General features: G+C 40.8%; 1 protein-coding gene across 6 annotated transcripts in view; it reads left to right on the forward strand.

Moving 5' to 3' along the window:
• The window catches only part of carmil3 (capping protein regulator and myosin 1 linker 3), a 105,943-nt gene extending 93,647 nt beyond the window's left edge, over positions 1 to 12,296 (forward strand). For 2 of the 6 annotated variants that reach the window (XM_085438059.1, XM_085438061.1), the window contains exons 33-40: positions 1,648 to 1,767; positions 2,678 to 2,843; positions 4,027 to 4,399; positions 9,072 to 9,178; positions 9,278 to 9,485; positions 9,807 to 9,878; positions 10,201 to 10,320; positions 11,549 to 12,296. In XM_085438059.1, coding sequence (XP_085294185.1) covers positions 1,648 to 1,767; positions 2,678 to 2,843; positions 4,027 to 4,399; positions 9,072 to 9,178; positions 9,278 to 9,485; positions 9,807 to 9,878; positions 10,201 to 10,320; positions 11,549 to 11,589 — 1,207 coding nt within the window. In that variant the 3' untranslated portion in view covers positions 11,590 to 12,296. Of the gene's footprint in view, positions 1 to 1,647; positions 1,768 to 2,674; positions 2,844 to 4,026; positions 4,400 to 9,071; positions 9,179 to 9,277; positions 9,486 to 9,806; positions 9,879 to 10,200; positions 10,321 to 11,548 lie in introns of all 6 variants that reach the window. The other 4 variants (XM_085438058.1, XM_085438060.1, XM_085438062.1 and 1 more) reach the window with 3 other exon arrangements.
• The last annotated feature ends 11,403 nt before the right edge of the window (positions 12,297 to 23,699 follow it).

Raw genomic sequence — 23,699 nt, forward strand, 5'->3', positions numbered from 1 at the left:
CTGCAGTTGTGAACCCGTGATACGTTTTAAGGAGTAAAAACACAAAGCTGGAGACTTGCTGCTGGACATAGTGGAGCATTTAGCAGCTAAGAAACCACATATTTTGTTGATAGAGACCGAGTGCAGTGCTTAAAGGAGAGTAATTACCAGAGTTACCAACTGTCACTGCAGAACAATCCTAATGATATTCAGTATGTGCTCAATGTGTCAGTGAGTAACTGTTTGCTAAGTCTTTCACCATGTCAGTAGATGAGGTGATTAAAATTCCAATGTTACTCCCCACAAAAGTGGGAATAAAATCAGTTATGCACATTTAAGTCAATTACAGTATGCTATTCACTGGAAAAATTCCCATGTTCCCATTTTTTCTGGGCAGTGTTGGTATATTGGTGGTGCCATGTGGATAAGTGACTGAAGCTGCATCCTCAAAGACTCAAACCCAGAAGGAAATGTTGGCAAAGAAGATGGAACTAAGTGAAAATAATAAATAATGAATGAACTTAAGGATAGCTGATTGACTCTGCAGTCCCTCTAACCTCTGCACAGAATGAACATATTTAATTTTATTTTTTTAATTTTACAGGATTTCAGCAGTTTTTTTGGGGTACTTAGGAATTTGTAACTAAAAACTACATGTTCCTACACTACTAACTACCTTGAAATAAATAGTCTATATAGCCACTTGCATACCAGTGGACTATTTAGCAGCTGAACTATTTTCTTTAAATCTGAGTAATCTCTGGACACCAAAAACAAAGTTTAAAGTGGTGTAAGTATTGAATTTAAATTGATCAGGCAAGCACAACACAGCTGCAGATGGATGCCAGAATTGTCCCAAATTTGAAGATAAATAGATGCTGAGTTGCTGACATGTTAGCCCTATCAATAAATAAGGCCAATTTATTATTTTATTATATTTCACAGCCTTGTTTACAAGTCACAATCAATTTTCCATAATCTAGTTAATGTTCGTGCTACTATCCCAAATAACCAAAGTATTCTAGTATTAGGCCAGTGCTGAAAAGCTACACAAGCTATTTTTAAACATATTTAACACAAAACTGCTTTTTTTAATTCGTAATTATATGTGTTTTAAATTATTTCCAAAGTTTGGGTTAAGGTTTTGGTGTAGTGTAAGATTTTTTATATTTATGCAAAGTGAAGCTCATTTTAAGCATTATTCCTTTAGATGTCATAGCATAGTAACATTAACTGTTTGGTAAAATCGGCATGATTTTGCATCTCAAAGCTGGACAGCACTATGTAAATGATGGTTAACCCTGCAAGTGTTTTAAAGTTACATGCCAGTGTAAGCTTCATGCTCAGCAGCAGTGTGCTTAGGCAGCAGAAACACTGCTTCTGTCCAGAGTATTAAACCATGTGTTCAGGACTCGGCATACTAATTATGTTTCCTGTTCTTGTCAAACGGTTCATTCAAATAATGTAGTCGGATGTTAATTCTGGGTTTAGCCTGCCACTTATGACTTTCACAGAATACTGATAAATACTGGCTGCTGGCTGATTGCATTAACAAAACAAAACAGTCCAAATGATGCAATCTAGCTTTAATCTCACTGTGTGTGCCTACCCTCTTACCCAATGCTTTAGTTTACTCATTCTGTTTTTTTCTCTACTTTTCACTTTCAGTCAGTTGTCGTCCCTGCATCAGGCCCAGTCTCTGAGGAGGAAGAAAAGACGAAGTGTGTTGTCCATTTTCTCAGGATTCCGCAAGAACCGCAACTCCACCATCTCTAATCAGGACTCGGAGTGAGTATGCAGCACAGGAGCCGAGTGGAAGAAGTGGAGGAAAGTAACATTTAAGAGCACACGCCCAGAGAATGAGATGGTGGTTAAATTAATCCAGCGCTGGGCATTAACGCCACTTCAAAACTTCATGAATATTTGAATAGGAGAAAATATTTCCCCATCCCCAGCTGTTTTCCTTTGCTTTGAATTTATGGCGCTGGATGCATTTGAGCTGCTGTTACATAATGGCGCTGGAGTTAGAAAGTGTTGGTGGAAAAAGTTTGCAAACTTTTTAAAAAAAAAGAAAAATCATTTGCACAGATTAACAGCTGAGTGGGGAGAATAGCACTTAATAGGCGCACTTTGTTCACTTAAACTACACAGCTGCACGAAACGGACGAAAGGGTTTCTCAGCGAGGTACTGTGTGTCTGGTGCAGTTTGTTTTTCAGCTCAGAGGTGTGCTTTAAAAAAAACGGTGATGCCTTTGCCTCTGCTGGTTAACAGCCTTGCTGCGGTGCAGGAATTTCACACATATGCTGTAGGCCGAGTCTACAGGAGTCTGAAAGAGAAGCATAAAAGCAAAGATGACTCATCTGAGGGGAAGTCATAGATGGAAATAGTTTCTTAAATATAGTATGCTGCGTTTTGTAAGCTTTCACCTGCAGATTGTTGCTAAGCAGTCAAAGAGATTGTTTGTTGCTGCGTTCACTTGGCTTGCTCTCTACGTTCATTTCTTTTGTTTTTTAACAGCAGCACATTGTGTAGGAAGTAAGCTGTTGCGCTTCAGAAAAACTGCAGTGTTTCAAACTGATGGTGTTACTGTAAATTCATAAGCATAATAATATTGTATCCAAAATGTAGTGTATGGTTTATGATTGAAGTCAATTAGAGGGACCAGTGCTGAAAAGTCTGCCTTTTTCTGTCCAGCAGCGCCTCAGAGAATGTCTACTCCATGATTCAGCATCCTAAAGATGCCGTGAGGCCGGAGAGCGTTGTCCCAGGAGCAAATGGGAGCATGCCTTCACCTCACCCAACTCAGGGCATGCCGGTGCATGGGATGAGAACTGCCAGCCCCCCCTGCCTCATCCAAAGACAGGTACCGTGCTGTGAAAAGTTGGCTGTTTGAGCTTTTGTAGATTCACTTATGTCTCTAACTAACAGGGGCAACAATGACACATCCCCCAAGTCAAGGAATGTTTTTACAGGTGGAGGACACTGACATTTTTCCCTCCTCATCTTTTCTGGCTGTTTTTCACTAGTCTTGCATTTAGCTAGGCTAGGGTCAGTGTCACAACTGGTAACATGAGGTGATACCTGGACCCTACAGATGTTGCACAGGTAGTCCAACTCTTCCAAGATGGCACATCAGTCCAGCTATTTCCACAAAGTTTGCTGTGTCTCCTCCATCTCAGGAGGCAGGCAGTTGCTCTAGCAGAGCTGAACAAGGCTGTAGAAGGTCCCTAACCCATCAGCAGGACAGGTATCTGCTGCTTTGTGCAAGGAAGAAAAGGATGAGCACTGTCAGAGCTACAAGTAGGACACTGGTGTGAATGTCTCTAACCAAACAATCAGATACAGACTTTATTAGGGTGGCCTGAGGACCCTACGCTGGTGCAGTGGGTCCTGGGTTCCTCCTGGTGCACAACAATGTTGCAGCTACATCTATATCCTTTTCTCACCATTGCAATCTGATGTGTTTTCAAAGTGTTCATTTAATTTTTTTGAAATTGCATTCCTCAGGGCTTTGCCAAACACAGTGACTTGATAAAAGTGTTTAATAGTTAAAGAATATTTTAAAGTTTAAATTAAATGCTAATGCATTTCTATTTCCATTTTTTTTTCAAGTCTGCTTCCAGTTTAATTCATGAGTGAGCAGCTGCTACTTCTTTCTATAGTTCTACATGACATGTAACAGTGCATGGCCGTGTGCTGTCCGAGCCACCTGCTGTTCCCAGCCTTTTTATGTGTCTTATTGTAGTAGCTTGCCTAAGGTGTGGAGGGCTATTTAAACTCTGTGCTGAGGGACGGCTTGGATTACTCCAATTCTCTCTTAAGTAGAGCCCGTGGATCCTTAGTGATCATTAAGGGGATTTGAGGACATCCACTGCAAAAAAATGAACGATAATTTAATTTTGTTATAATTGAATTCAACAGAATACATTTTAATTAAGGCCTTCGCTTTCTCTATTGTTAGCACCAGATTATGAGTTATGCTATTCATTAAATCATCAGCGATTTGACTCGTTCTAACTGTGTCCATGACTTCTGTCCTCATCCAGTCCACAGACCTGGTCAGCATGGTGTACAGCTGCATCGGGGCAGAAATCGAAGACTCCGATGGCAGCAGCAACTGTGACATCAAAGGGATAGACCAGGATGCTGACAGATCAGTCACCATCTCAGATGCCCCGACAGATACTCGAACTAACGGCCACGTGGTGTCCTCCAAACAACAGACGGACAGACAGATGGAGACAGCCAGGCAGGAGAGGATTGTGCCCCTGACAGACTCGCGGACTGAGATAGAAGATGATGTGCAGAGCAGCGGAGGTGGAATCGTGGCCCCCGGTGGGCCAAGGCCAGAGCCGCCTCCACAGAGTGCTAAGCCCAGTTTGGCTGTCATGAGGCAGAGACACCTGCAGGAGAGTTTAGGTATTGCAATTTAAACAACAACTGAAGTTCTGTTAAAGTATAATATTGTAAAATGTCCCTATTGGATGAATAAGTATCCAACATGATAATAATCACATGGTATGAATATGATGATAAAATAATAAATGATGAAGACTCAGGTGTGACTCTTATTAGAATGACTGATAATAATGATAATTCTAAAAATAGACTCACTGTACACTGTACACGTGGCATGTGGTTGACCGTGATATATTTTTAGATCACTGTCTTGTTGGATAAAAGTTCAAAGGGAAAACAATCAGAAGATGCCATGTTTTTAAAGAAGAAAAAAAGCAGAAAACTCACAAAAGCTGCAAAAACCGTGTAGACGAGTATGTCAAAGTGTGTTTAATGAGAGATGCAGTACGAGAGCAGACGATGACATGATTGGCTATAGCTATAGAGGCCTTTTGTGGCGAAAGAGCCATTGTTAAGTCTCAAGTCTAGACTTCTTAATGAGTAAAACCTCCGAGTATTGTAGACTGCAGTCTGACTCAAAGGGAATTAAGAGATTCAATTCAATTCAATTCAATTCAATTTTATTTATATAGCGCCAAATCACAACAAAAGTCGCCTCAAGGCGCTTCATAGATACAGAGAAAAACCCAACAATCATATGACCCCCTATGAGCAAGCACTTTGGCGACAGTGGGAAGGAAAAACTCCCTTTTAACAGGAAGAAACCTCCGGCAGAACCAGGCTCAGGGAGGGGCGGCCATCTGCTGCGACCGGTTGGGGTGAGAGAAGGAAGACAGGATAAAGACATGCTGTGGAAGAGAGACAGAGGTTAATAACAGATATGATTCAATGCAGAGAGGTCTATTAATACATAGTGAGTGAGAAAGGTGACTGGAAAGGAAAAACTCAATGCATCATGGGAATCCCCCGGCAGCCTACATCTATTGCAGCATAACAAAGGGAGGATTCAGGGTCACCTGGTCCAGCCCTAACTATATGCTTTAGAAAAAAGGAAAGTTTTAAGCCTAATCTTAAAAGTAGAGATAGTGTCTGTCTCCCGAATCCAAACTGGAAGCTGGTTCCACAGAAGAGGGGCCTGAAAACTGAAGGCTCTCCCTCCCATTCTACTTTTAAATACTCTAGGAACAACAAGTAGGCCTGCAGAGCGAGAGCGGAGCGCTCTAATAGGGTGATATGGTACTACAAGGTCATTAAGATAAGATGGGGCCTGATTATTTAAGACCTTGTATGTGAGGAGCAGGATTTTGAATTCAATTCTGGATTTAACAGGAAGCCAATGAAGGGAAGCCAAAACAGGAGAAATATGCTCTCTCTTTCTAGTCCCTGTCAGGACTCTTGCTGCAGCATTTTGGATTAGCTGAAGGCTTTTCAGTGAGTTTTTTGGACATCCTGATAATAATGAATTACAGTAGTCCAGCCTGGAAGTAATAAATGCATGAACTAGTTTTTCAGCGTCACTCTGAGACAGGATATTTCTAATTTTAGAGATGTTGCGCAAATGGAAGAAAGCAGTCTTACATATTTGTTTAATATGTGCGTTGAAGGACATGTCCTGGTCAAAAATGACTCCAAGGTTCCTCACCGCGTTACTGGAGGCCAAGGTAATGCCATCCAGAGTAAGAATCTGATTAGATACCATATTTCTAAGATTTTCAGGGCCGAGTACAATAACCTCAGTTTTATCTGAATTAAGAAGCAGAAAGTTAGCGGCCATCCAGGTCTTTATGTCTTTAAGACATTCCTGCAGTTTAACTAATTGGTGTGTGTTATCTGGCTTCATGGACAGATAGAGCTGGGTGTCATCTGCATAGCAGTGAAAATGTATGCTATGTCTTCTAATGATACTGCCTAAGGGAAGCATGTATAATGTAAACAGAATTGGTCCTAGCACTGAACCCTGTGGAACTCCATAATTAACCTCAGTGTGTGAAGAGGACTCTCCATTTACATGCACGAATTGGAGTCTATTAGATAGATATGATACAAACCACTGCAGCGCAGTACTTGTAATACCTACAGCATGTTCTAATCGCTCTAATAGGATATTATGATCAACAGTATCGAACGCTGCACTGAGGTCTAGCAGGACAAGCACAGAGATGAGTCCACTGTCAGAGGCCATAAGAAGATCATTTGTAACCTTCACTAAAGCTGTTTCTGTGCTGTGCTGAGCTCTGAAACCTGACTGAAACTCTTCAAATAAACCATTCCTCTGCAGATGATCTGTTAGCTGTTTGACAACTACTCTTTCAAGGATTTTTGATATGAAAGGAAGGTTGGAGATTGGCCTATAATTAGCTAAGACTGCTGGGTCTAGAGATGGCTTTTTGAGTAAAGGTTTAACTACAGCCAGCTTGAAGGCCTGTGGTACATAGCCGATTATTAGAGATAGGTTGATCATATTTAAGATCGAAGAATTAATTAATGGCAGGACTTCTTTGAGCAGTTTTGTAGGAATGGGGTCTAAAAGACACGTTGATGGTTTGGAGGAAGTAATTATTGAAGTTAACTCAGAAAGATCAATTGGAGAAAAAGAGTCTAACTTAATATCAATGGTACTAAGAGTAGCTGTAGATAATATTACATCTGTGGGATGATTATTGGTAATTTTTTCTCTAATGATAAAAATTTTATTTGTGAAGAAGTTCATGAAGTCATTACTAGTTAACGTTAAAGGGATGGTTGGCTCAAAAGAGCTCTGACTTTTTGTCAGCCTGGCTACAGTGCTGAAGAGAAACCTGGGGTTGTTCTTATTTTCTTCAATCAGTGATGAATAGTAAGATGTTCTGGCTTTGCGGAGGGCTTTCTTATAAAGCAGCAAACTATTTCTCCAGGCTAAATGATGATCCTCTAGATTTGTGACACGCCATTTCCTCTCCAGATTACGAGTCATCTGCTTTAGGGTACGTGTTTCAGAATTATACCACGGAGTCAGGTACTTCTGATTTGAGGCCTTAGTTTTCACAGGAGCTACAGTATCCAGAGTCGTACGTAGTGAGGAGGTGAAATTATTAACAAGATAATCGACCTCTGTTGGGGTAGCGTTCAGATAGCTGCTTTGCTCTGTGTTGGTACAGGGCATTGGAGATGATAACAGTGGGTGGATTATATTCTTAAACTTAGTTACAGTGCTTTCAGAAAGACATCTACTTTGATAAAGTCTACTCTTCACCGCTGTGTAATCAATTATTGTAAAAGTAAATGTTATCAGGAAATGATCAGACAGGAGAGGGTTTTCAGGAAACACTGTTAAATGTTCAGGTTCGATGCCATATGTTAAAACAAGATCTAGAGTGTGATTAAAGTGGTGGGTGGGTTCTTTTACATTTTGAGAGAAACCAATTGAGTCTAATAACAGATTAAATGCCATGTTGAGGCTGTCATTTTTAGCATCTACATGGATGTTAAAATCACCCACAATAATTATTTTATCTGAGCTCAGAACTAAATTAGATATAAAGTCTGAGAAATCAGACAGAAACTCTGTGTAAGGCCCAGGTGGACGATAGATGATAACAAGTAAGACTGGTTTCTGAGTTTCACAGCTGGGGTGGACAATGTTAAGCATCAGGCTTTCAAATGAATTAAAAGTCTGTCTTGGTCTTTCATTAATTAATAGGCTGGTGTGAAAAATTGCTGCCACACCGCCCCCTCGGCCTGTGCTTCGAGATTTCTGGTAGTTAGAATGGCTCGGGGGTGTTGATTCATTTAAACTAACATAATCATCCTGCTGCAACCAGGTTTCTGTAAGGCAGAGTAAATCAATTTGTTGATCAATTATTAAGTCATGTACTAACAGAGACTTGGAGGAGAGAGACCTAATATTTAATAATCCACATTTCACTGTTTTACTCTTTGGTTCAGATGTGGATACTGTATTGTTCTTTCTTTGTGATTGTTTATGTTTAAGTTGTTTGTTGCTGGTTTTTAGATGATCACTGTAACAGAAGTGGTCATGGCATAAAATCAATGTTAAAGCCAGCAGTTTGGCGTTAAAACGGAGAAAGGGTGCAGGGATGTGCATCTTTATCGTCCGATTGAAATCCTTAATGCAAGCTGTGGACAGCAGCACATATAAATAGTTGTCTCTTAAAAGCTGGAGCAAGCTCTTAACACAGAAATGGAAAAGCAATCCAGGTTGGTTGGTTTTAATTTGCACAGTTTGTGCTTTCAGCCCCTTCAGCCAAAGGCTCCCATTCCCAGGTTCGTGTGAAATGTGTGCTGCTTGCCAATATTCCAGCTTCAGGTCTTATTCTGCTTTTCTTATCTTACGTCATGTATAGTGTATATGTACTGTTATAGTGGGGTATGCTCATATTAGACAAGTTTCAGATAATGAGTTTAGTCTATGAATAAATAAACACCGTGAGCCAAAAACCTCTTCAGGCTTCAGAAAGACGGGCTGTCTTTTTTTTCTTTGTAGGTTACTTTTTGCTCTGTGTGACATCAAAGAATGGATGTAGTTGTTTCAGGAGAACTAGCAGCAGCACCACCCACATTAGTGAGGGGCAGCCAATCAGAAGGAAACTGGCCTAAAGTCAGAGTGAAAAGAGGAAGTGGATGAACTGAAGACAGCTAAGAATAACTTTGACCTGTGAATCGTGCAAGGCTACTATAGAAATCCCGAAATAAATTGAGCTTTGTTTGTGTCGGCTGCTTTTTGTTTTCCCAGAAGAAGCAGGAAGGCTGGAGGCAGAGGGAGACCAGAGTGAAAGAAAGCGCGAGGAGAAACAGAGAGGGCGAGGGCCAGAGGGAGAGCGTCCTCTCATTCCCAATAAGGTAACTATATGCTGTATGCGCTGTACGTACTATAAGAGAAAGCACATCTTGTTGTCATATTTTTCTGTTGCATAGTCAAATTTTGTGCTCCTCCATCAGCCCAGCTTGGATGTTTCTAGAGACAAGACCTCTCCAGATAAGGCCAAGACCTCCCCCGTCACCCCAGCAGAAGAACAAATCAATGATCAGAGGTGTTTACCTCCTGGTCAACCCATCGCTGAAGGTGAGGGAAGCACCGAGAGGATGAGCCCACCGGCGTCTGTCAAGCCTGGGATGGAAGCAGCAGATCCTGCTGTAATCAGTCACGGTAACCATGTCATTTTATATCTATGCACAGTCATAGCAGTCCAAAATGTCTCCTCTTTGTTTTTTCTTCTTTTTTAAAAATAAAGTAATAAACCTGGAACTTTAACATCACCATCACGAACGTTCTAGATCTTTACGTTCCATGCATGGCCGTCTTCTTTTGCTTTTCAGTCACAGGAACCGTAAACACCCCCAAAAGTAAAAGGCCAGATCTCTAGCAGGCAGTGTGTTCTTAATGATGTGGATAGAAAGGGCAGATTGGCATAATAAGATGCAAATAATTGCTGTGATCTTCCCAATTAACAATAACCAACAAACACAGATGAGGAGGGAGGCCATAATGGATTTCCAGCAGCATCACATCAGACCAGGAAGTCCAGCTCGTTTGACATAGGTACTGTGTGTCTGGTGCTGTGTTTGTTTCTGCAGCCCCGCTGTTGTGCATGCATTTTGTAGTACTGCGCACTAGTACGTAAAGATACAAATGCACGTCTTGGTTTTTTTTTTTGTTGTTGTTCATAATTCATAACAATGGCGCAACGCCTTTGTTATTTTTTATCAAACAAACTCAGCGTGACTCTCCTATTTGATGTGCTTCCAACCCTGTTGAGCGTGCTGGCTGCGCATCAACTTGTTGCTTTATCCTGCATCCTTTATTCTGAGTTCCTGTACCCCACTATGTGTGTGTGTGTCTGTCTCATGCCATTTATTCCCAGGCATGGAACGGGATGTGCCCTACGATCTGGAGAGGTCTTCAGATCGCAGATTCCTTGTGAAAAAACCCTATTTCCCTCAGTGCAGAAACAGGTCTCTGGACTACCCTGCTGGGACCGGGTGTATGTATCCGTCTCTCTTTCCTGCAGATATGTGCGGTATGACGAGCAGCATGAAGTGCATGCGTGTTGAGATTTTTGCACAATGTATTTTTTTTCTTTTGCTCCCCATCTTGTTTTTATAACAATAAAATCTTTCATTCATATTCCAAAATCTTCAGTAATTTGTTTTTAGCATTTGCGGAAGCCTAAACGTGTACACGCTTAACAGAGATGAGTCATACCCTACATATTGAATGCAAGCCTCCTTTGCCTCAATTGGATTGCCAAAGAAAGAGATCATAAAACATAATTTAAAGATGGAATTTGGCTGTTTTCCAGATATGTCTCATTGCAGCTGGCAGCCGGATCTGACACTGCTTGGGATTAGTGTGCTGTTAGATGAGACCTTCTCCCTTTTTCAAACGAGGACCTTTTATCTCCCCTCCTTTAATTGGAGCAGATTCTTTCCTTGATATCATGTTCCATTATTGTGCTAATTGGCAGTACGGTTTAGCTGATTCATCATCTCTTCCTGCTTTGAGCAGATTGACGCCGAATGTGAAAACCCCGGGGCAGTGGAATTCAGCTCTAATGACATTCCAAAAACTACTGCCAATTATCCCAGTAATACAGAACTATATATCAGCAAGTTGCTGCAGGGGACTCAATTATCATCACTGTGAGAATGATAAAAGGCTCCACGTGTCACAAGCATAAAAGCCGGTCATAAAGAGCGTGCGGGATCCTCTGTGACCTGTCGGGATGAGTTTAGGTGTATTGGAAGTTTAAGCGCCGCATTGTCACGTTTGTGTTTCTTGTCCACACCGAGAGGTTCTTTTTGCATGCGGCAGATAATATCTGAGCCTAGCTCCAGGTTTTTTTAAGCTCAAAGCTTTTTTTTGTCTCCACCCACTCATGCAAGCTTAAAAAGTTACGTTTGAAATATCACCTTCTAAAACTAATGCAGAAGACGGCCATCTGTTTCCATAGAAGTGCAGCTTTCAGTTTTATTTTATTTTTTGGCCACTTGGGGGCAGCAGAAACAAGCTGTGAACCACTGACTGTTGAAGAGTCATTGCTGTGAACACAACACTGACATTTTATCGCCCTACATATTTCCGGATTGAGCTAAGCAGCAACATTAGCATTCATTCAGAGTGGTGTTCCAGTCTAACTGTGGAATTAAGTGTAATGTAGCTGTCTAGCATTTTTTTTATTCCCACCACTCACAGTACATTTGCTTCTGTAGGTTATGAAAGCCCCCAGCTTGGTAACAGAGATGCATTATGACATTACCTGTGGACCAGGAGACGTTTGCTGGGAAGAAAGGACTTGGACGCGGAGGACTGGAGAGAGACAAGCTTTTAAAACTGTGGACTCGGCTGACAAAGATTCAACAGGATGTCTTTTTTTTAAAAATATATTTTTATTTTTAATCCCTGCAAACATTTGTTGCTGAAAATGCATGTACTGTATGCCGGTTTTGACTGCTTGCACTCGCTATTTTACTCTCAGGCATAAACAAAGCTCTACTTTTCATACAAACACAGTGGATCAGTGTGTCTCCAGTATGCTCACAAACAGCTGTTTTATGCATTTGTGCAAAAATCATTTAATATTGAAAGCGTGTCTTTTCATGCCCTATCTGTATTTAACTGACAATCTGTGACTTCTGAAAGTGAGTTTTGTAGTGTATTTATTCTAATTGGATGTATATACTGAATATATAACTGCACTAACCATTGTGGTAACTCTGCCAGTTAACAATCATGATTTTATTTGTGATAACATATCATTTGATAACCGTGTTTGTAAGTATGCTTTTGATGTATGCTGCCGGTGATGACTGAGAAACGTGTTACCATGCACTCCTGTCTCTCCAAGAGTATTTAAACTAGACAGTAGATCATTTTAATCAGATTTTGCGGGCCTGAAAATGAGTATTTTTTCTAAAAATGCTTCTATGAATCCGAATAAATAAAAGTGACTTTCCAGAAGGAAGTGGACTGCTGAAAGTTACTTTCACAATACATTACGCTAAATGTAAATATGTGTCAGAGTGGCATCCTAAAACGGGAACAGTTTAGCTGTTGTCACCATTTAGGCTGTGTTGTTGCTGAAGTAACACAGTGCTGTGCTTGTGTTGAGCCACCCGTCATTTCTTTATATTTTGCTGGGAAAATGGGAAATGGGTGATTTATCAAAGCAAACATCCACAGAAATGCATCAGGAAAAAACAGAGGCTGTCATTTCTAATGAGCTTGAAAGTTACTATTTGTTACCGACTTTATTCTTTAACACAGCCTGAACTCTCTCAGGCAGATTTCTTGTAATTTCTTTAAGTAGTCTTCAGGAATAGTTCTCCAGCTTCTTGAAGGACATTCAAAGCTCATCTTTAGATGCTCCTACCTTATCTTCTGTTCTCTGTTAATACGACACCACACTGCTTCAGTAATGTTGATGTCCGGGCTCTGAGGAGGCCAATCCATGACAGATAGTGTTTTTCTATCCAGGTATGCTTTTATTGGATTGGCAGATGGTATTGTGTGGTGGACCATAATCTGATGATACATTTCTACATTTATAATTCCATCAATTTTGACAAGATCTGCAACACCACTGGCTGAAATGCAGCCCTAAACCATGACTGAGCCTACACCCTGTTTTACAAATGGCAGCTCACTGTTGGAACTCTCTTCTGACATTCTTCAGATTCATCTCTCCATAAGAACTGTTGCCACAAATTATCCACAGTTCTTGTATGATTTGCCATAACTCTTTTTCTCCCAGTTATCTTTGCTGAGGTTTAGAAAACAGCAGATGTAGTCAAGATGATCCCTCATTGCTTCACTAATGTTGAGGTGCGGGCTCTGGGGAGGCCAATCCATGATTCAATCAGGTACATTTTTACTGCAGTGGTAATACGTTTAGGATCATTGTCGTACTGAAAAACAAAGATGTTGCCAGTCAGATGTTATTTCATGGTGAATCAAAATCTAATGGTTCTTTTGTTGTTTACAATTTCATCAAATTCTCAACACAGATGAAATGCAGCACTGAACCTAACAGAACCTCCACTGTGTCTTTATACAGATTTCGAATTTTGTATTCATCACTCTGCAAGACCTGTTGTCACCGATTTTCTGTCCAGTTCTTGTGTAATTTTAAATTTTAAGAACAGCTCCTTCACAGCCACTCTTCCACTACGAGCATTTCTGATGAGACTTCAGCGAACAGCAGATCAGGTCCTGCTTGAGGTCTTTGCTGAATGTTTTTCTATTTCTTAAGAACATGACACCATTCATCTGCTGTCAACTTTTTTTTGATGGATACAAAAGTGGCATCAGTCCTCTCTTCTAACTCTCTGCAATGAAGAAAAAGTGCATATCTACCAAACTATCTGACCATTGGAAATCTGATATCTTTACTATTAAAACCGAGTGCTTTAAACTGAGACACTTTCACACTCTGGTTTTAACTATCGTTGTCGCTTGTGAGTGCTCCAGTTTTGTAGAGAGCCACATTAGTGGTGCCAAACTCTGCTTTTGTAAAATATGTGAAAATTATGACGCAAAATTTTATATCTCTATGCATTTTCAGTGCTTTGTCTAATAATAGGCTCAGAATCAGGAGTGGCATGAAGGATGCTTTATGATATTTATCATCTATGCTCACAGTACAAAGCTGACTCCAGATGCCCTTTTAGCATTACTGCTTCTCAGCACCAGATGGCAGCAGAGACTGAGCACATCTGCGGCTTCTGAGTGCCAGTGACAAGTCGCTGCCAACTCGTGATGCACTGTCATTACCATAATCATGGATCCTAGCAGCATCCAGTTACTGTAATGAATGCAGAATATGCACGATCATATAGTTATGACGCTGATGGTTGCTGATGAGATCGTTTGGAGCTCTGGAGGAGACTTGCCACAGAGCAAGATCAGCATTTAATTGACACTATTAACATGCTCTATTAAATGCTCCCATCTCTGGCATGTAAATCGCAGATTAGACCTCAGACTCTCTCTCTCTCTCTGTGAGCCGAGGCTTAGACGGTTCGATGAGACGCCTGTTTATCTTGTGACAGTGAGAAGCTTTTAATTCCCTCCATGCAGTCACCTGATCTCCCACACTGCCAGGACAGATCACAGCCAGGGGTGTTCACATTCACGGGGTCACCAGATAAGCTCAGCTAATTCTCTCGCCGGCTTCCCTTCCAGACACAGTCCCACGCACCATATGCCTAGCTGAATGTTTTATCACTGTATATTGTGTTCACAAACCCAGTGTTACATTAACAAAACGGTGTGATTTTCTTAGGGCACTCCAGGTCATTCATCATCATCATTTGAATATCAGCTGGTGTGAGGGTTGTGCTCTTTTATCTGCATGTTTTTAACCTTTACCGTTTCTGTGTCTTCGGTGACTGTGGAGAAGTGCGTGTCTCAAGTGTTAGGCACCAGCAGATGGGTCAGCAGCGGGCCATTTGATTCACCGCATCAACAGTGGAAGCCCCGCAATGAGTGTACGCATATGAGCCAGTGTGCTACCGACAGAGCAAAACAAAAACAGGTGTGTAAGAAGAGACTTTGGGCTTGGTGGGCTTATGTGTAAAGTAATATAAAACGTGGCAAAAAAATAAGTATTTCAGCTTAGTGTCAAGGCCCATATGTTGCCTTTGGAGTGGGATACTTTCTACGTAAATATAGAGCATTATGCTGATTTTCTCCTCACAAACTCTAAGCCCTTGTTTATCTCCTTGCAGCCAGGCGGTGCTTTAAATTTGTATTGCTAATGACAGAAAATGTAAACAAATTAAGCATCCTGTTCTTTATAGACCCCGGCACCATCCATATTTAGTTCCCTGAGTTAGTTGTGGACATTCGAATAAAACAACCGAGACTGTTAGTGTGATGCTCGGTGAGGATAACTTGAACTCACTTAGAACTCACCAAGTCTGCAAAATTGAGCCTTTCTTTGAAGATTAACATGCCATCATGCCACGGGGTCTGTGGTCATTGCATGCATATGCAGTCTCACCAACCATCACTGAGCCCCCTGCCTCAGCAGCACAACACTGTGTGGAAGAAGTAGCATTTTAATAAAAATGCTAACTAGAGGAGTTCAGCCAAAGGTTAAAAGACCCAAAAGTTTCCTCAGCAGGCTTAGAAATATGGCAGAATAAGCATTGGCGACAGCAAGGGATCTCTGGCCTCTAGGTGCAACAGGATGATCTGGCAGTCCCTAAAGACAAGAGATGACAAGGCTTGGGATCAAGGGGAGTACCCTAATCCAGGAAGAACAAAGGAGAAGGACAGTGTGCAGCCAATGCCACAACTAGGAATATGGATAAAGATGGTGAAAACTGCAGCACAAGATCTGATGTAACACCTGCCAGCCAGAACTTCCTCTGAGTTTAAGATATCCACGATGTCTTACCAGCCCCAACAAACGTCTCCATCTGAGGGAAGACAGTAACTCCTTTCTGTCATCTGCACCTTTGGAGATTATCCCCGAAAAATTAATTCAACAGCTTCCTGAAGTCAAATGTAATACCAGTGTTGACATGAACAAGTCGTAAGGTTGTTGCTTGAAATGTTGCTGTAAGCCAGAATCCATTTTCTTGTTGGAATAAAACCCGATCAAGCTGACAACCAAAGCCATCCAGCACATCCACATATGCACACTGGCAGTTAAAAATAGACCTTTCGAGATAATTGAGATTTCCTGACCATGTGACATCAACAATTTGCTGGCCTGTCACGATCATTTGTTTTGATTCCACTAAGCAGGTGATCATGTTAAAGCTCACAGAGGCGTGGGCAGAGCTTGTGTGGAGGATGCTAATCAAAGAAAGTGCCAGGGATACTATATCTTTGAGGCTGTGAACTAAAGTGGGATATAGAGGAAAACTCTAATATGAGCGAACAGCTCAATGAGATTGCTCTGGGTCAAAATGCCTGACTCACGGGGGTGCTGCTCAGATGAAAGTTGAAGTCTGATTATCCTGAGTTGGGTCACTTGGGTGTTGGGATATGGAAAAACCTGAAATTCAGGTGACAGGAACACCAATGATGATGCATACCAGCTCAACTAAGAGTTGAATTTTGCACTTTTTCTTGCAGCAGTGGATGCTGAAATCTGAAAGTGAGTAGAACAGGCTGCTGCTTGAACTGGAGAAGAGAAAGATGGGACTCGAGAATTAAATATTTTTCAATGTTTGCCAGGTGCAGTGCAGTCCAGCGGACAAAACAACAGCTGACATCTCAGATGACACTATCACAGTCCAGGGCTGGTCAGGGTTTTCTCTCTCCCGCTCTCTCCCTTTCCAATCCACTCCTTTTTCTCTAAAGTATAGTTTTGGTTGCCCCTCCTTGAGCTCCCCCTGCCAGCAGAATCAGCCTTTTTACTGTTCTTTGGCTGACATACCTGTTTGTGTTACCTCTCTCTATACAAGGACAAGCTCAAGTCTGCACTCCTCGTCAGGTTGTTGTTATATAATAACCTGACACATCACGGTAAATGGGAATCAGACTCTCTGATGCACTTTGAAGCTCCCAGGGAGATTTTCTTGCTAATGTTGCCTTCGCTACGCCTCTTAGAAAACCACCTTGTCCTTGATCAGCTGAAGCTTCTTTCCCAGAAGGATTACTCACCTGGAATCATGAGCCTGCCAGACACACACCTGAGTATCTCCCAGCTCCAAACTCTCTCTCTGTTGATCTTTGTGCCTAAAATAAAACTATTGAGAAGTGAACACTGTGGTCTGGGTCTCGCTTCAGTATCCTTCAAGGCTAAACTAATTGGCTATGGCTGATATAACTTCTGGAGCTTTTGACCATATTTCAAATATATCATAACTACACTGGCTCATTGACTTTAATCATTTTTAAAGTCTCAATGAGATCATTTTGTCTGAAACTAGAACTGTGCTAATTTATAAAGTTTATTTATTTAAATATCTGCCAAAAGTTTGCAGTGGCACACTTTTCACAATTCCTAAAATGTCAAAAGTATGTAAAACATAAGAACTGAAACTATAAACTATAAACACTATAAATTATACACTATGTAGTGTCGTAGTGACACTACAGTTTAGTGGCAATAGACAGATTCCAGAAAGCAAAAAATTCCTGGTTCAGTCCTAAGAGATGTACAAATTTCTTTGGAGTCGTGTCAGGATGTCATCTCATGTGGAAAATCTGCCAAATCAAACACTTGGAACTTCCCACTATTGCAACCCCTTGTGAATAAGGGAGCAGCTGAAAGCAGCACGTTTTCAGAAGGTTAAAAAAGTAAGTGTGCCCAAACTTTATCTGGTCCCGTATTTCTGTACATTACTATGGAGTCTGTCACAAAGCCTACAATGACTGATTCAAGACTTGGCAGACAAGATTCTGGCAAAACAATCAAAATCAGACTTTGTCCAAAGCAGTGATGGAAGATCTGCTCAGGTCCTTTCCATAAGTACAATAATCACCACAGGCACATTACAAGACCTGCCATGAATATGCTGGCCTTGTAATGTGACCAAAAATGCTGCTTAAGTTAAAAGAATTTATCTGATCACGAGCAGGACTGTTAACTGTTCTGTTGCTAAACATTATCGCTTTTCTATTTTTCAATTAAAATTTTTATCTAATATACATTTTTCATTATACACACTAATGAAACACCAGCTAACAGCAGCTAACGATTTCACCAACAGTAGCTATCAGTAGCAAAAAAAAAAGCCGCACTTATTGAGAAAACAGTTCAGGATGTCCTCAACAAGTGTCAGCATCACTCTCATCAGACAGAAGACAGCTTCCCCGACTTACCAAGGGTATATCAGGGTAGTTTTACAGCTTCCTGTGAAACTTTGTGCAGTGGACATCCGGCATATTGACAACTGAGGAAAGCAGCATACTGACAGTCTAAACTTACCACGGATGAATGCAAGACAGGGTTGTTTGTCCCACAGTTGCCACCCTAGCTATGATTGTGCACTTGAAATGTAAGAAAAACACATTCAGCTGACTGCTTTCCGCCATCTACTGCCATCTAGTGGTGAGATTTTATACACTCTATCTTTACACCAGTATTCAACTTAAACTGGTTTCCAGTTATTCCAAACTAGGAAATAGTCTTTGGGACAAGGAACTCTTTAGACAGAGAGCTGGTTGAGACCTAAATTGTAGCTGTAAAAAAAAAAAAACATGACTAAACATCATTTTGATCCTAACTACAAGTAATTTAAATAGTAAATCTATTCTGTCTGCTATAATTTTCCTGTATCGTTTCAGCAGTTTAGATACAGGCAACATGGCAACATACCTTTTGTACTAAAAGGAAGCGATGCCTGTGATATCACCGCTACAGCCAAATTTACATCAGATTCCTTAAGGTTTTCTTAAGATTTGATACTTTAAAAATACTTTAATAGTTAATGATCAGCACTCAATTTAACTTAGTATTCTGTGTTAAACTATAACTATAAACTGATTCACTGTTATGTTTTTGCATTTCATTGCTGAAGACATCAACACTCACTCACTCGTTCATTCAGAAATAGTCTGTAGCTTGTTTGTACTAGCCTTCGTTCTGTTGTGTTTTTTTTCATATTTCCAAAACTTTATAAGAAACAGTATAATAAGAACATTTATGATAAAAGCAAACAAAGTGTAAAATGAGGTAAAACGAGTTGAGGTTTCAATCTGACTATACTGAAAATCAGCTGCAAACCCTGCTGCTTCTGCAGTTCCTCAGGTTAAAACCTTTATTCTTCCTTACAAAGAATAAACATGACGCAACTGAGCGCCACACACTTAACAGATTCCTCTGGCTCCATCCTGAACTCGAAATGACTCAAACATCTCCCACCGACGCAGCTGTCGCTGTGTTTTTCCTCTCAGGTTCATAAAAGGCTTCTATTCACGTTGCCTCCATCTTTACGATCTGAGGAGGCGTGCTTGACACTTTCAACACTTTCTTGGTGGAGGCAGTCATTCATACTCCCTCCCTTCTTCTTAATGCCTGCGTCTGCCTTGCTCTCAGTGCTCTCTTCCTCCCACCTGCTCCCTCGCTCTATACCTGTTTGTTTTCCCTTAAAGCATAATAATACCCACCGCCAGCAATTAGCGGAGATTAAAGCTGTGTGTGCGTGCTTCAGTGTGCTTGCACTTGCGGGGGTGTTTGTACCCTCTTCTGTTTCACTGTGTGTGTGTCTGCGTGTGAGAGAGCAAAGTGATAGTGAGGTCAGAGCTGAAGGAGATGAGGCGGTGTTACCTTTAGTGGGAGTGAGATATTTTGTAGACAACAAATACATGTAGCTAGAGGCAGCGTGGCCGGCTGAGGTCACCAAGCCAAGGGAGGAAGAGAATTCTGACACTGAAGGCCGCAGAGTGAAGATGGACTGCACAGCCACATTCAAATAACAAACCATATGGGATTTTTATGTGTGCTGCTTTAGTTTGCAGATGTCAGTCTCCTTGTTTTGTTAATCTGTATCTTTGAATTGCTCTAACCCCTCCACCAGTCAAGCATTGGAATATGCAGGCACTTCATACAAGCTATAAAGTCAATTTATTTGTGACTTTAAATTTGAATTAAAACAGGTGTCAAACCATGTTCTCACAGGTGAAAGCCCAGTTCTGTTAAAGACCAGTTTCATTAGTTTTCATATTACCTGACAGATGATCAGGTCTGAATGGCCCCAGAATCAGCTAAAGTCACAGGCTGATTTATTTATTTATTTTAAAGTCTGAAAATAGACCAAGGGGGTGGTGCCGAGACCTGGTATCCTCTCAGACCACTTCAATATCAACATAGTATAAACTTCCACCGAGGCTGAAACTCCCTGCACAGCATTTATGAAATGAGTCACTGGATTTAGGAAGGACATCCAGATTAGTCTCAGACATGTTGTTGTTTTTTTTGAGATATTACCACAAAATCTCCCATTTTTCTTGTTTCAATTTATTATGCTTTTTTGAAAAACATGATGCAAAATGTTCATTCTTGTCCTATGGGTGAACCCAGGCAAGGATACCCGTAGAAGTTGATCACTTCTTACCTGGAACAGTGAGAAAAACATTATTTGCAGCGGAAAATTTCATTCATTCATCATAACAAATGATATAAAACTGATCAGTTGGTTGCTCAACATAGAAATTAACTGTTTGTGTGATTTAATTCCAGTGTAAAGTCTATAGCAGTGCCTTACGATGTGGAAGAAAAGAAGCTAGCTTCCATAATATATTAGGCCTGTGGATAATGCACTGTGATATAAAGCAATCTGCTCGTAAAAGCTATGTTTACTATCACATTTAATTGAATGAGTGACAATCCAATTACAAAGAAAACGTCATTGGGCACCATTAAAATGACATAGTGGTGTTTTGCTGCAACCTTCCGACACTGATTTTTCAGCTAGTGGAGCATCAGTAGAGCTCAGCGCTGATGCTGGACATGATTGGCTTTCCAGTCACTCCCAAATGTGCCAGATGGTGTTGATGTCAGGCTTGTGCAACACAGACAGTCCCTAAACTGTGGAGAGCACAGTAGTATTTACAACCTCGCTGCAGGAAGAAGCACCAGAAGACTTTTCTAACTGCCATTAAAACTGTCTTAAACATTGAACAGAATTGATTCTGCTTGTTTGAAAGTTTCCTTTTTTCCAGCTTGTACACTTTTACCTGAAAAAATGACAAGAGTCTCCTTTAAGCTCAAGTTGTGTGTTTGTATTTGTGTATGCGTGTGTCTGTGTGTGCATAGCCAATGGGCAACGTGGGAAGTTAGAAAGACGAGTGGATAGAGGAGTAACACAGGTGCGTGCCTGCTCGTTCTCCTCTTCATACTGCACATCAGCTGATGGTAAGGGAAGGGCTTTTTCCCGGGAGCAGGTCACTGTTCACAGTAAGCGAGTCGCACACATGTACCATCCTTTTTGTATTTCCCTTTGGCTCTGCCCCGCATTTCATTCCTCTGGATTTCCTTTTAAACTCCAACTTCAATCCACACCTGGGTCTGTTTGCACTAAATTCTTGGCTTCTATTTTTCCTCCACTTGGGATTCGACTTTGTAATGTGACTCTGAAGTATTTCCATTTCAGTTCATCCTCTTGTGACTCGTGAAGAATGCATGTAAGTCTGGATGTCCCTGTTCTCTACCCTCCACAAATGCTGCTCTAACCATACATCAAAGTATTTGATGTGTAAGCGCAATAGAACAGTTCTAGATCAGTAATGGATCAAATATGGTGCTAGTGAAGACTTCCAAAGACGAGCATGGTTAGGTTCATTGGCGACTGTAAACTGACTGTATGTGAATGTGAGTCCTGCAACAGACCGATGACTTCTCCGGGGTATACCCTGCCTCTGGCCCTATGACAGCTCATGGCCAGAGGCTTTCTTTTGGAAACAGAATACAATTATGCTTTAACACTGCTTTTAGCTTCCTGTCTAATGTTACTGTTATTTTGAAGAAGGTATTGATAGAAGGTAATAGCTTTGTAGTTTAGTCGCTACTGAAACTGAATAGCTATAGCTAATTATTTGCGAATCCTCTGTCCATGTCATTTAAAACCTTCTACTGAGTGAATTTCTTCACGTGTACCAGCTGCCTCACCCAGAGCTAAAACAGCCTCAGAGATGCTGAGTGAGGAAGAGGCAGTGTTGGACTTGGACATCTTCAAAGAAAGGCTGGAAGGCTGCCTACAACTTTCAACCCAGCTCATTTCAGGTGGTTTTATGGAATGAAAAGGAAGCCAGATCATTCCACATATAGTTCAAGTGATCAAAAGGCAATCAGCTCAAATGTACATTTGCAGCAAGTTTTGCTTTCCTATAAAATCCAGCCTTACGTGAGCCTGAAATGATTGATTTTCATGCTACAGTTGTAATTAAATTTATCCTGCCACTGAAGAGTTAAAGTGGTTGAACTGAAAATAGCCGGGAGCCAGTCACAACTTCTACATCAGTAAATCAGCTCAACTTGAGGTCAGTGTGTCTAAAATTAAACGCAATTAGTTTAGCCCTGTGCTGTGCATTTCATGTCTCTTCACTTCCCATCACGTTTCTGTTCTTCTCCTCATCTGTCATGTTACATCTTTCCTTCTTATCCCCTTTACTCTATTTCGGCTTGTCATTCCTCATCCGGTTGCTGTTGAACTAATAAAACTGGAGAGTTAGAAAAAAAGATAAACAATACTAGAATGTGTGGAGTAAATTTTAGTATGACTGGAAGCAGGTTGCTAATTTGTTGCCCCCAACCATCACTTTTATTTAAGGCCTGTATGCAACAAAACAGTTTCACTAGCTATGCTGCCTCACTGACCCCTGGTTTATGTGTAAAGCGCGCAGCGTCAGCCACCCCCAAAGATGGAATTTGGACAGGTTTGTTAAGCTTTTCATCAGATACTGCATAAAAAGGACAGATGGGGTAAAGAATGAACAAATGTTCGTACAGTTGATCATCCATCTGTCCTTCACACACGATGTTGTGGACGCCGTTGATTTTGACAAAAGTGGGAGTAATGATGCATCCCACCACCGCACACTGGCATTTTCAAATTCCATTGATAATGTCACAGTTAATGGTTAAAGAGCATATCTCTGGAGATGTTGACAAAATGACACATAGTCATCATAAAAAACAAATAAACTACAACTGTACTTTGAGTCATGCCTGCTTTTTTTTTTACCGTGTTATTGTTCTCGAAATGTGTGACGAGAAAAAAACTAAACCTATGTGGGCAGCATTTGATTAGATATGGGTAAGTGTGAGGCTTGAAATTCTAATATTTAAAGTTTGTTGAATATTTGGTAACACTTTATGTTGAAATTTGCATATTTATTACATTTAATGTGGAAAGCGATTTTCAGATTTTCAGCCATATCTCTGTGTTGTCGCTATCATAAAGAATTTGTGGGTATCCACTTCCTTATAAGCTTGGGTACTAGTTTCACATTGATAATAAAGCACTTCTTAATAAACATACTTTGCACTAGCAGATAATCTACAAGTGTCCCCTAATAACATCCTAATTTTTTCTTTTTGAAAGTAAGTTCCCCATCCTGAAGGGAGGGCAGGAGCACACCATTCATCTACTAGTAAGTCAATATTCTCTATTGTGAAGTTACCTTCTCTTCACACACAGTAAAACTACTGAACAAAAACTGCAATATTTATTGAAAGCTAAGAACCAAACCACACTGTTTATTTCTATTTTATCATCTCAGGAGCTTTTATCGGTGTTTTGCAGAGATCAATATTTCCCCCTCACACTGAATTCAAATTGCCTAGCAAACACAAGAGGGGAAATTTGTAGAATTGTGGGTAACTGTCCACACCTCACTGTTAACGGTTTACTTTCTTTACACTAGGTTGTAAATTAGTTTTGATGCTATGCAGCCCCATTC

The sequence above is a fragment of the Copadichromis virginalis genome, linkage group LG18 (genome assembly GCF_057382275.1).
Source record: "Copadichromis virginalis isolate Kocher_CV1m ecotype Utaka linkage group LG18, C_Virginalis_male_GT1.1, whole genome shotgun sequence".
NCBI lineage: Eukaryota > Metazoa > Chordata > Actinopteri > Cichliformes > Cichlidae > Copadichromis > Copadichromis virginalis.